At 43.8% G+C, this 13,447-nt stretch overlaps 1 protein-coding gene and 1 long non-coding RNA gene across 2 annotated transcripts in view; one reads left to right on the forward strand and one right to left on the reverse strand.

Annotated features, from left to right (window-relative positions):
• LOC140185688 (uncharacterized) lies at positions 1-12,057 on the forward strand. Its single transcript, XR_011882694.1, has 3 exons — positions 1-163; positions 4,661-4,761; positions 9,961-12,057. It is a non-coding gene; the product is annotated as an uncharacterized lncRNA (long non-coding RNA).
• LOC140185677 (dysbindin domain-containing protein 2-like) overlaps positions 11,996-13,447 on the reverse strand; it is a 21,339-nt gene continuing 19,887 nt past the window's right edge. Inside the window, exon 4 of the mRNA XM_072239184.1 lies at positions 11,996-13,081. Coding sequence (XP_072095285.1) covers positions 12,849-13,081 — 233 coding nt within the window. The 3' untranslated portion in view covers positions 11,996-12,848. The remainder of the gene's footprint in view (positions 13,082-13,447) is intronic.

Consider the following 13,447-nt stretch of genomic DNA (forward strand, 5'->3'; position numbering starts at 1 on the left):
GGCGGCGAGCGCGGGCAATTGGCGGCGACGGGGGTCAAGGCGGGAGCGCTCGCCTCTCCCCGGTCTACCTGCTTCAGATGTTTGATGTCCTGGTGGTAGCAGGCCTCGGGGGTCTCTGGCTTGTCGTTACCCTGGCAGGAACAAGAGGGAGCGAGAGCGTAAGGTGGGCCTGTCATTTTTACCGCCCCCCGCCAGAGTTACCCCCTCTGCTGCCTGGGGCTGGCCTTCACCCTTACCTGTGCTGCGGGTGGGTGAGCTGGATCCGGCGGCGGCTGTGGGAACCAGGAGCACGACCCCATTCTTGGCGATGGGTTTTCAGCGGGAAAACTTTGGAGGCGAGGGGTTTGGGTGGCGGCCAATACCATGCCTTGCCTTGCCCGGCCCCGGCCGCGTCACAAACTAGCTGTCCGGTCCGATGAGGTGATGTGACGGCCCCGCAGCCTGTCAGAGGCCGTCCCTCCCGTCGGCCTCCGATCTCCACCCCTGTGAGACTCGGTAACGCCACAGGTACCGGTTCCCCCCCTGGGTTTCCGTCGCAGCGGCGCACAGCTACTGCTCTGCCCCCTTCTCGCCAGTAAATCAAACTCACCAGGGCTGCAGGGAGCTGAGGGTTTGCTTCCTCCTCCTGTCATAACTTATCACAATTTGCTACTGTCATTTAGTTACATTACCATTTGCGTCAAAAGACAGTATATTCCATTTGCTTATCAGCACTTCAGTATGTTTCTTTTTCATTCTATGGATGTCTGGTGTGGGTCTTGTGTTCTTCATTGTTTTGAAGAAATCCACATTCACGTTCTCTGGAGCTCCTAACACAGGTACCCTTTTTCAGATGAAACATAGAAAACCTAGAGTACAATACAGGCCCTTCAGCCCACAATGCTGTGCTGAACATGTACTTCAGAAATTACCTAGGATTACCCATAGCCCTCTATTTTTCTGAGCTCCATGCACCTATCCAGGAGTCTCTTAAGACATTCTATTGTATCCACCTCCACCACCGTCGCCGGCAGCCCATTCCACGCACTCACCACTCTCTGTGTTTAAAAAAAAAACTTACCCCTGACTATACCTACTTCCAAGTACCTTAAAACTGTGCCCTCTCATGTTAGCCATTTCAGCCCTGGGAAAAAGCCTCTGACTTTTTATAAATGACCTGGATGATCAATGCCTCTCATCATCTTATACACCTTTATCAGGTCACCTCTCATCCTCCGTCACTTCAAGGAGAAAAGGCCGAGTTCATTCAACCTTTTCTCATAGGGCATGCTCCCCAATCCAGGCAACATCCTTGTAAATCTCCTCTGTACCCTTTCTATATTTTCCACGTCCTTCCAGTAGTGAGGTGACCAGAACTGAGCACAGTACTCCAAGTGCGGTCTGACCAGGATCCTATATAGCTGTAACATTACCTCTTGACTCTTGAACTCAATCCCATGGTTGATGAAGACCAATGCACTGTATGCCTTCTTAACTACAGAGTCAACCTGCGCAGCAGCTTTGAGTGTCCTATAGACTTAGACCCAAAACTGATCCGCCACACTGCCAAGAGTCTTGTCATTAATGCTATATTCTGCCATCATATTTGACCTACCAAAATGAATCACCTCACACTTATCTGGGTTGAACTCCATCTGCCACTTCTCAGCCCAGTTTTGCATCCTATCAATGTCCTGCTGTAACCTCTGACAGCCCTCAACACTATCCACAACACCCCCAATCTTTGTGTCATCAGCAAATTTACTAACCCATCCTTCCACTTCCTCATCCGGGTCATTTATAAAAATCAGGAAGAGAAGGGGTCCCAGAACAAATCCCTGAGGCACACCACTGGTCACCGGCCTCCATGCAGAATATGACCTGTCTACAACCACTCTTTGCCATCTGTGGGCAACCCAGTTCTGGATCCACAAAGCAATGCCCCCTTGGATCCCATGCCTCCTTTCTTTCTCAATAAGCCTCGCATGGGGTACCTTATCAAATGCCTTGCTGAAATCCATATACACTGTATCTACTGCTCTATCTTCTTCAATGTGTTTAGTTACATTCTCAAAAAAATTCAATCAGGCTTGTCAGGCACGACCTGCCTTTGGCAAAGCCATGCTGACTATTCCTAATTATATTATGCCTCTTCAAATGTTCATAAATTCTGCCTCTCAGGATCTTCTCCATCAACTTACGAACTACTGACCTAAGGTGATATAAAGCTATTTTGCCTAGTGTGTCTGTGCCCGCAGAAGAGCCTCACCAATCCTCCATTATGGTCCATGGTCTGTAAATCCTTGCTTTTGAAGTTGATGTCTAAGTGTTGACATGAGAGACCACAGATGCTGGAACTTGGAACAAAAAGTGAACTGCTGGAGGAATTTCAATACAGATGGATTGGTGGAATGGGTGAATGTGGCAGATTAAAATTTAAGGCTGAGAAATTTTAAGTGATCAGTTTTGGTACTAAGAATGAGAAAAGAGGACACAATACTAAAAGATGCATTAGTTAAAGGTAGTCTCTACTTAGTTTATTGAAAGAGACAGGACATGTCCAGAAAGTTTTTTAAATAAAGAAACAACATCCCCAGTTTCATAGAAGCAAGGATTATGAAAGCAATGAGATTATGAAGAATATGTCTGAAACACTGACCTGGCCACAAGCAGAATCTTGTGTCTAGTTCTGGGCAGCATGCCTTAGAACAATAGTAAATTTTGGAAAGAATATTCTTCTATATCTCTTCTGATTTACCAAAATGATTCCAGGGGACTTCAGTTACATGGATGTGTCTGTGTATGTGCGTCCATCGCAAACGATGAGGACCACTGTCATCCTTGGGTGGGTGTGTTTGTGATGTTGTGACTTGCGTATGAGTTTGATTAAAGTGAAGGAGAGTGTACAGGTCGTCAACCTCACACTCTCATCCTAGTCTATCTGGATCCAGTGACAAGTCAAGAGTCCAGACAACTGTAGATTGGTCAGGATGCAGTGGATGACCAGGGCAATCTACATGTCTTGCCGTGCTCTTGGCACCCCACAATGCATGCTGGGAAATGCCTTCTTGCCTGATGTGCCAGCTGGTGGTTTCCTCCGCGCAGTCCGCCAAATACAGTCTTCACGTGTTTTGGGTAGACAAGCCCAAAGTTACTGAGGGTTCAAATGAAACTCCAAAGGCTACACTCAACTGGTTTGTCTGACCTGTTGTAGCTGGTGCCCAGGATGTGGCCACTGTCACATGCAAACATCTTGGAGCCACAGGTGAGAGCTGAGTGCTGGGTGAGGACCCTCGGAAAGTACGACAGGTCATCACACCAGAGGTGCTATCCTTCCCTGCCACCCCATACACCCCATCTATACATATGGATAGACATAGACCAGAAGTAGATGCTAGGATGTTTTAGAACAGATTTTGTGAAGGTCTGAAAGAGTAACGTATGGAATTATTTAGAAAATTTTTCCATTAACAGAGTTTGCACACATTCTGCTACTGAGTGAAATAAGCCAAGTATTATGGAATGCATGTGAGAGCAAGTTGTGTGAAGAAATGTCTGTTAAATTTCAATTTGTTACAATAAAAATTGCTAAAGGATTCAGGTCAAGAGAGGAAGTTAAGGGCCAGAAGAATATCATAATGAGTAATACGTTCCAGTGAGTAATCCTTTACTTTATGTGGAAAGTGACATCAGAATGGGTGAGGATAATTGAAACGGTTATTTGTAAATGGAAGCTAGATTAGTAAATGAGTAAATAATACAGTGATAGGAAGAGTTAAATTTATTTGGAAGACCTTGTGAAGCAAAAAAGCCAGCAGATTTGCTGTCCATATGAACTGTTGCTATGTTGTAAAATTCTAACTAATTCTCAGTTCAAATCATCAAGACAGAAAATAAGTCAAAAGTGTCTGCAAAGCTTTGTCCTGGACTCTGTCAATCCCAATAATAAGGCTACTATTGTACCCAAACTTTTTTTCCCACTTCCCAAATCAATTCATAAGTGTTTTACTATACTATCCCAACATATTTAAACCAGCCTGTCAGTTCCATTTTGAAGATATAAATGATTAAATTCATTCCCCGCCCTCTGTGCTTCACCCTCTTATTGGCATTGATTCCTGCTCAGGATTCACTCATTAAATTCAAAGCAGATATATTATCAAAATATGTATACAGTACGTATGTTCCCATATGTTACCCTGAAATTAATTTTCTTGCAGGCATTTACAGGGAAGAAGTGCAATAGAACTTGTGAAAAATATACATAAACAAAGATTGACTGACAAACAAACAATGTGCAAAAGAAGAGAAAATATACAAATAAATTCCCTGTTCTCCCTGTGATCATGTGGGCTTCCCTCAGGTGCTCCAGTTTCCTCTGCGATTGTGTTGGTAGGTCACTTGGACTTGAGCATGCAGATAATAGAACCCGGGTATGGGGTAGTTGAAATTGATGGGAACGTACTGATATTAAGGACAACTAATGAGACACAGGATTGTTAACTGAGCCCAAACAACCTTCTGTGTTGTCAGGAAGTGTGATAATAATTGGTACCTCAGATTCAAATTGTAAAGGAGTTTTATAAACAAGGAAGCAGGAGCTTTGAAAAGAGCCATTTGTGTGAACTGCGTTTCTGATTGGTTAAGTGCATGGTAACTCAGCCAATTTTTTTTATATAAGGCTAAGGTCACGTGGAGAGGCCAATGTGAGAGTGGGCCAGTGTCGGAGTAAGACTTCTCAGACTTTGGCTCAAGAGGCTTCGGCGAGGAGGCACAGATGAGGTATGGTTTTATTTACCTGTTAATCTGTGACTTTTGATGTAGTGTAGACACAATGCCAGTCAAGGGTTGGCATTCTGCTCCTTGGCTGATGTGGGAGGTCAGGGAACCTTATGGTCTGCCTGATGACCACATTGATGGGAATTTTACCCAATTGCAATTCTTGACTGACTGGCTCAAGGAACTGGAGGTATAGTTGGATGTACTCCGTATCGCTCAGGATGCTGAGGACATCCTAGATGAGAATTTTAATGAGATGGGCAAGAGTTGCAATCTCAGGATTACTACCTCATGCCACACACTAGAGAAGTGAAAATAGATACATACTGCAGTTCAACATGTGGTTAAGGAGCTGACACAGGAGGGACAGCTTCAGAGTAATGGATTATTAATCTGTCTGACAGGACAGATGGGACCTGTACAAACAAGACTGTATGCATTGTTTGTATCAGAACAGGAGGAGAACCAATATCCTCACTGGGAGGTTTGCTACTGCTATTCGGCATATTTAAACTAGAGTGGCAGGAGGATGGGCTCAACAAACACAAAATGCTGGAGGAACTCAGCAGGCCAGGCAGCATCTATGGAGACAAAGTACAGTCAACATTTTGGGCCAAGACCCTTTGGCAGCACTGGAAAAAGAAAAGAGCACCAGTGGGAGGTGATGAGCAGGCAAGAAGATAAAGTGAGAGAGAGAAAAAGGGATGGGAAAGGTGAAAGGTGGGGGGCATTACTGGAAGTTCGAGAAATCGATGTTTATGCTATCAGGTTGGAGGCTACCCAAATGAAATAGAAACATAGAAAACCTACAGCACAATACAGGCCCTTTGGCCCACAAAGTTGTGCCGAACATGTCCCTACCTTAGAAATTACTAGGCTTACCTATAGCCCTCTATTTTCCTAAGCTCCTTGTACCTATCCAAAAGTCTCTTAAAGAATCCTATCGTATCCGCCTCCCCCACCGTTGGCGGCAGCCCATTCCACGCACTCACCACTCTCTGAGTAAAAAAACTTACCCCTGACATTTCCCCTGTACCTACTCCCCAGCACCTTAAACCTGTGTCCTCTTGTGGCAACCATTTCAACCCTGGGAAAAAGCCTCTGACTATCCACACGATCAATGCCTTTCATCATCTTATACACCTCTATCAGGTTACCTCTCATCCTCCATCGCTCCAAGGAGAGAAAGCTAAGTTCACTCAACCTATTCTCATAAGGCATGCTCCCCAATCCAGGCAACATCCTTGTAAATCTCCTCTGCACCCTTTCTATGGCTTCCACATCCTTCCTGTAGTGAGGCGACCAGAACTGAGCACAGTACTCCAAGTGGGGTCTGACTAGGGTCCTATATAGCTGCAACATTTCCTCTCGGCTCCAAAATTTGACTGATGAAGGTCAATACACCGTATGCCTTCTTAACCATAGAGTCAACCTGCGCAACTGCTTTGAGTGTCCAATGGACTCGGACCCCAAGATCCCTCTGATCCTCCACACTGCCAAGAGTCTTACCATTAATGCTCTATTCTGCCATCATATTTGACCTACCAAAATGAACCACTTCACACTTACCTGGGTTGAACTCCATCTGCCACTTCTCAGCCCAGTTTTGCATTCTATCAATGTCCTGCTGTAACCTCTGACAGCCCTCCACACTATCCACAACACCCCCAACCTTTGTGTCATCAGCAAACCTACTAATGCATCCCTCCACTTCCTCATCCAGGTCATTTATAAAAATCAGGAAGAGTAAAGGTCCCAGAACAGATCCCTGAGGCACTCCACTGATGACTGACCGCCATGCAGAATATGACCCATCTACAACCACTCTTTGCCTTCTGTGGGCAAGTCAGTTCCAGATCCACAAAGCAATGTCCCCTTGGATCCCATGCCTCCTTACTTTCTCAATAAGCCTAGCATGGGGTACCTTATCAAATGCCTTGCTGAAATCCATATACACTACATCTACTGCTCTTCCTTCATCAATGTGTTCAGTCACATCCTCAAAAAATTCGATCAGGCTCATAAGGCACGACCTGCTTTTGACAAAGCCATGCTGACTACTCCTAATCATACTATACCTCTCCAAATGTTCGTAAATCCTGCAGGATCTTCTCCATCAACTTACCAACCACTGAGGTAAGACTCACTGGTCTGTAATTTCCTGGGCAATTAAGGAATTGAATAAGGACCCATGCGAGTTCTGATGGCTACACCTTTTGTCTGAAGGAAGTATCTGCATATTTTCTCTTGTTCAAGAGGACAACAGGTAGTAGAGTTGAGAGCAAGAAAGGTGATATGATAAGAAAGACTAAAAGGAAAACAGTAATGACCGGGCTAATAAACATAGTGGACTGATGGGTTGAAATGAGTTTTTCAGTGCAAGGAGTATAATGGGTAAGGAAGGTGAACTTAGAGCCTGGAACAGCACATGGAGTTGCTGTTACAGAGACCTAGTCACGTGAGGAGCATGACTGGTAGCTCCATGTTCCTGGATTTTGTTGTTTTAGATGTGAGAGGGGAGAGTAAAAAAAAGGTGGAAGGGGTTGTACTATTGATAGGGGAGAATGTCGCAGCAGTACTCAGAGGATACACTGGAGGGCTCATCTGCAGAGACAATTTGGGTGGAGTTCAAAAATAAGGGTCCAATTACATTGATAGGATTATACTGTAGTAATCTACTTTCCCCAAAAGCCACAGAGGTTGAGGAACAGGAATGTTGACAGATTATGGAAAGGTACAGGAACAACTGGTTGTTATAGTGGAGGACTTCAACTTCTCCAGTATTGATTGTAACTTACTTAACACAGGAAGCTTAGAGAGGGTGCAATTTCTTCAGTGCATCCTTGAGTTCTTAAAACAGTATCTGAAGAATCCAACTAGAGAAGAGAACATACTGGACCTAGTTTTGGGAAATGAGTCAGGCCAGTTTACAGATCTGATAGTGGATGAATATTTTGGGGTAGTGACCACAACTCATTACATTTTAAGGTAGTTATGAGAAGAGATAAAATTAGCTGAGCCTTGTGTCAGTAGAGGATACGTAGGAATATGATTTAAGAGCATTTGGAAAGGCATGATCTGCTCAGAGACAGCCAGTATGGCTTTGTGTAGGGCAAGTGACACCTTACAAACTTGACTCAGTCTTTTGAGGAGGTGACAAAGGTGCTTGATGAGGATAAGGTGGTTGATATTATCTATGGATTTCAGTAAGACTTGATACGGTTCCTCATGGTGAATTGATTCAGAAGATAAATTGGACTCAGTGTAATTGCAAGTTTGAATTCAGAACTGGTTTTCCCATAGATGTAGAGTAGGGGTGGAAAGCTGTTATTCTGTCTGGAGGTCGTGACCAGAGATGTTACTTGAGGATCTATACAGGAATTTTTGGTGATATAGATCATTGATTTGGATGACAATATAGATGGGTGGTTAAGGAAATTTGTAGATGACACCAAGACTGGTGGAGTTGTGGACAATGTGAAATACTATCAAAGAATACAGTAGTATATAGTAATTAATTAATGGCTCCGTCTGTCTAAGTAGACAATGGATGTGCCCTCGGGGCACAGACCTGGGCGACGAATATGGAGATCCTGGGCTGCCCAGTCATCCAGATCCCTCTCTCAGCCTCGCAGATGTGGTCCAAAGGAATGCGAAGCAGTATATTTGGCATCAGCTTGGCTGCAGGAGCTGCCGGGAGATGACGTGATATGTCATCCAATGGCCTTAGGGGCTCCACTCCAGATTTGTGTAGGGTTTACTCCTTAGCCTTCTCTTCTCCCGAAGATACCCACAAGGCAGTGGGATCCATAACCCTGGATAGGGGCCCACACCGGGTACCGTCAGCTGGAGCCAGCTGAGCCCGGGACTCGAGTAAGGCAGGGTCGTCACACCCTGTAGTAATGACATATGGAGCCACTACCCATTACCCACAACAGTATATAGACAAATTATTGAATGGGCAAAGAAATGGCAGATGGACTTTAATCTGGGCAAGTGTGAGGTATTGCACTTTGGGAGGTCAAATGAAAGGAAAAAGTATGCAATTAATGGTAGGCCCCTTAGTAACATTGAAGTCCAGAGAGATCCTGGGGTCCACATCATTGAAGTTCATTGAAAGTGGTTACACAAGTGGATCAGATGATAAAGGAGGTTATGGCATACTTGCCTTCATTGGTAGAGAGATGGAGTTTAATAGTAAGGAAGTTAAGCTGGAGCTGTATAAAACTTTAGTTTAGAGTATTGTGTGCAGTTCTGGTCACTCCATTACAGGAAGGATGTGGAAAGGGTGCAGAGGGTGCTGCCTAGATTGGAGGGTACAGTATGAGCTATAAAGAAAAGTTGGACAAACTTGGGTTGTTTTACCTAGAGCGTAGGAGACTGAGGTGAGACCTGATAGAGGATTTTTAAATTGTGAGTGGTGTAGAGTAGATAGTCAAAATCTGTTCCCCAAGGTAGAAATGTCAAACACCAGAGCACATGCCTTTATAGAGAGAGGGAAAGTTTAGAGGTGACATGAGGGACAGGTTTTTTTTACGCACAGTGGTAAGTGCCTGGAATGAGTTACCAAGGGTTGTATTGGAAGCAGGCAGTTTGGTGGTGTTTTAAGAGGTTTTGAGATAAACACATGGATATTAAGGGAATGAGGGATATGGATGATACTCAGGAAGAGAACATTTATTGTTTCTTCTGACTTCTCTAACTTCCGTTAATGCCCCACCTCTCCCTCGTACCCCATCTGTTATTTATTTATTATTATATATATATTCTTTTTCTCTCTCTCCTTTTTCTCCCTCTGTCCCTCTCACTATACTCCTTGCCCATCCTCTGGGCTTCTCCTTTCCACTTTCTTTCTCCCTGGGCCTCCTGTCCTATGATCCTCTCATATCCCTTTTGCCAATCAACTGTCCAGCTCTTGGCTCCATCCCTTCCCCCTCCTGTCTTCTCCTATCATTTTGGATCTCCCACTCCCCCTCCCACTTTCAAATCTCTTTCTAGCTCTTCCTTCAGTTAGTCCTGACGAAGGGTCTCGGCCCGAAAAGTCGACTGTCCCTCTTCCTATAGATGCTGCCTGGCCTGCTGCGTTCACCAGCAACTTTGTTGTGTGTTGCTTGAAATTCCAGCATCTGCAGATTTCCTCATGTTTGCATTTATTGTTTCCATTACTTATTAAAATTATACTTCAATTTTTCTTCCCCAAAGGCCAACATACCACAAGCTGGATACCTATCCAGTGTGCTCTGCCTCACTGAAACATGGTTTATATCTGCTTCACCTGACTGCACCGTACAACCTGAGGGCTTCTCCATTCTCCTGATGGACTGTACAGTGTCCTTGGGCCAAGAAAAAGGTAAAATGGCCTGCTTCCTAATCAACTCCTTGCAGTGCTGGGACATGATGAACCTGCTGAGTCCCTGCTCAGCTGACTTGGAATATCTATTGGTGAAATACCACCAGTTCAATCTGCCACAAGCTTGCACTTCAGCTATCTTGATGGCAGTCTGTATTCAGACCTGAGACATGAAGCCTGCACTCCGTGATCAACATCCTTGAGGCAGGATATCCGAGGACCCATTTCAAACAAGCCAACTTCAAGGGTGTGTTACCAAAATGCAACTAGTATGTCTCCTGTCCCACCAGGGGCCCATATATCCACTGCTACACAACAATCAGAGATACCTGCTGAGCCGCCCAGTCTCCACCTCACTGGGCTATGCTTTGGTAAATCAAGCCTGCCTGCCTTCTTCCTGTGTACAAACAAGTTGAACCATGAGGATGTGGTACAGAAGTCGTACTGTGCTAGTCTGAAGAAACAGATGAGCTTCTATGCAACTATAAAATGTTGGTGAGGCCAAATTTGTTGTATTGTTTGCAGTTCTGATTGCCTACTTACAGGAATGATATCAATAAACTTAGAAGAGTACAGAGGAAATTTACAAAAATGTTCCAGGGACTTCGAGTTATAGGGAAAGGCCTGGAGCATAGAAGGAGAGATTTAATAGGGGCATGCAAAATTGAGGGGCATAGATACAGTAAGTGCAAGTAGGCTTTTTCAACAGAGGTTGAGTGAGACTAGAACTGGAGGTCATGGGTTAAGAGTGAAAGATGAAATGTTTAAAGGGAACATGAGGGGGAGCCTCTTCACTCAGAGGATGGTGAGGGTGTAGAATGAGCCGCCACTGGAAGTGGTGCACGCAGGATTGATTTTAACATTTAAGAAAGTTGGGTTACAAGGATGGGGAGGGGTATGGGGGGGCTATTGGCCAGGTACAGGTCGATGGGACTGGCAGACTAATAGTTCAGCACAGACTGGACAGCCAGTGGTTCTGTTTATGTCCTGCAGTGTTCTTTGACTCTATGCAACTGCTTTCAGTGGTAGACTAGTCCATGTTCAAATACTCAGTACCAGCCTAGAGGAGTATATCACCACCGCCATGGAACTTATCAGCAATGTGTACCACAGAGGTCAGTTGGGTGCTTCTAAACTGGAACCCCTGGTTGAACTGAGAGATCCACTTACTACTAAAGTCCAGTACTGCAACATTCAGATCAGGTAATCCTGACCTTTATAAGAAATGGAGATACAAACTCTGTAAAGTTATCAGGGAAAACAAAAGAGCTTGTCATTGATTTTAGAAAGGGGCAGTGCCCGTGCTCCTCTTTAAATCAACAGTGCTGGAGTTGGGAAGGTTCAGAGCTTCAAGTTCCCAGGAATGAACATCACCGATAGCCTGTCCTGGTCCATTCAGGTAGACTCCATGGCCAAGAATGCTCTCCATTGCCTATACTTCCTCAGGAGGCTGAAAAACTTTGACCCTCACCAATTTAATCAAAGAACCCCACCCGACACTGGACATTCTGTCCTTCCCCTTCTGCAAAAGTTGCAAAAACCTGAAAGCATGTACCACTAGGCTCAAGAACAACACGTATCTCACTGTTATGACTTTAACTGGCCCCTAGTTTTTAAGATGGACTCTTGACCTCTCAATTTACCTGGTTATGGCCTTGCATCTTATTGCCTGCCTGTGCTGCACTTTCTCTGTAATTGTCACATTTTATTCTGCATTCTGATATTGTTTTCCCTTGTACGAACTCAATGCACTGTTGTAATGAAATGATCTGTAAGAATGGTATGTGAACCAAAATTTTTCACTCGTTACATATGACAATAATAAACCAATTTACAATTTATATTTAAATTCTTCCTGCTTAGAACATACAGCTCACCAGTGTGACGTTGAAGCGACTTAGAAGTTTTATTGCATATTCCGCAGGTTTATCACATTCAAATAGATATTTATGTGAAACACTTGAGACCATAAAATTGTGACTTAAATGATTCATGATTGTCACTAAGTATATAAAAGATGGAATAAATCTCCAATACAGCTCCGTACACATCCTTTTCATGATGAAAGTTAATTTTATTACATGAAAGATTGCTGTACTCCAGCAAACAATTAGTTCTCTTCCCGAAGCCACATTTTCAGTTGCCACTTCTTAGTGATAAAAATCATTTAATTGTCTGTATTGGAAAACTCAGCAGTGTTTTCATGTTGCAGCCTGTCTCAGATTAGCAGCTTGTGCTGTTGCCTAGTGCCTGATTGGCATCGTTTGATATTACTCCAAACGTTAAAAGCCCCACAGAAACATCTCCTTGTGATATTAGAATAAAAATGAATGAGTCAGCATGATACTGATTTCATAAATGATAGCATCTTTGTTTCTGTGCATTAGTATTTATATCAATGATCTTGGCTATCTATATCCTACGAGCAACAAGAATACTATCTGTTGGCAATGTCAATGTGTGTTTATGGAGCTGTGATACTCTTGACTTCGTGCATAACTGGATCAGTATGTGAATCCTTGTGACTGCCAAAGTCAGTGTGTGATTGGCAATATATGGATGACAGAATTCCCCCTTTCACTTAGATACACTATGTCATTGAGAATCTGTGTGCCATTTTTAACAGTGCACCAATGTTAAAAAAACTACATCTATTTCTATTCACTTCTGCTCCTATCCTCTTTGATTTTTGCACATCTACTTCAGTGTGCTATTCTCTCTCAGCTGTTAGCATTCAGTTTTAGCTTTCCTTTCTGGGTTGTGTCACAATGTCTTGGTCTGTGCTTGTTGTAAGTAAAGAAGTGTCATCTTGGACATCCTCCTCATCTGACTGGACAGTTGGTGTCTCGGCTCCATCAGCTGAATTCAGGCTCTTTGGGTCCGTGGAATTGGAGGAAATAGATGACTTCCTGGATCTCGTTTCTGTGGAATTTTGACCTTGAAGAGTAATCTGATTATTATAAAATTGCTCATCTGTGTGAAGAAATGGCATTGAGGAAATAGTAAATATTCAAAAAGAAGTCACAAGCAGGATACATTCCAGTTGTTTTCACAAAGCCAAAAATGATCATATCCACCACCCCAGGATTAAAAGCAGCTAGATAAAGCTGGTTCTCATGTAAATTGGACCCTAGATTGCTGTTGCTACTCCACACTTCCAGCATAAGCCCTCCATTTTCATGATGTAATGCAAACAGACACTATGTCTGGAACACCATTGGGAATCCCACTTGTCTGGATCATTTAGCCGCCTCTAAATCCCATGATTTGGCAGACTATTTCTGAGGTTTTCTGACCAGTAACACTCATCTGACAAATGTTCCATTGCTTTCCTCTGCT

The sequence above is a fragment of the Mobula birostris genome, chromosome 2 (genome assembly GCF_030028105.1).
Source record: "Mobula birostris isolate sMobBir1 chromosome 2, sMobBir1.hap1, whole genome shotgun sequence".
Classification (NCBI taxonomy): Eukaryota; Metazoa; Chordata; class Chondrichthyes; order Myliobatiformes; family Myliobatidae; genus Mobula; species Mobula birostris.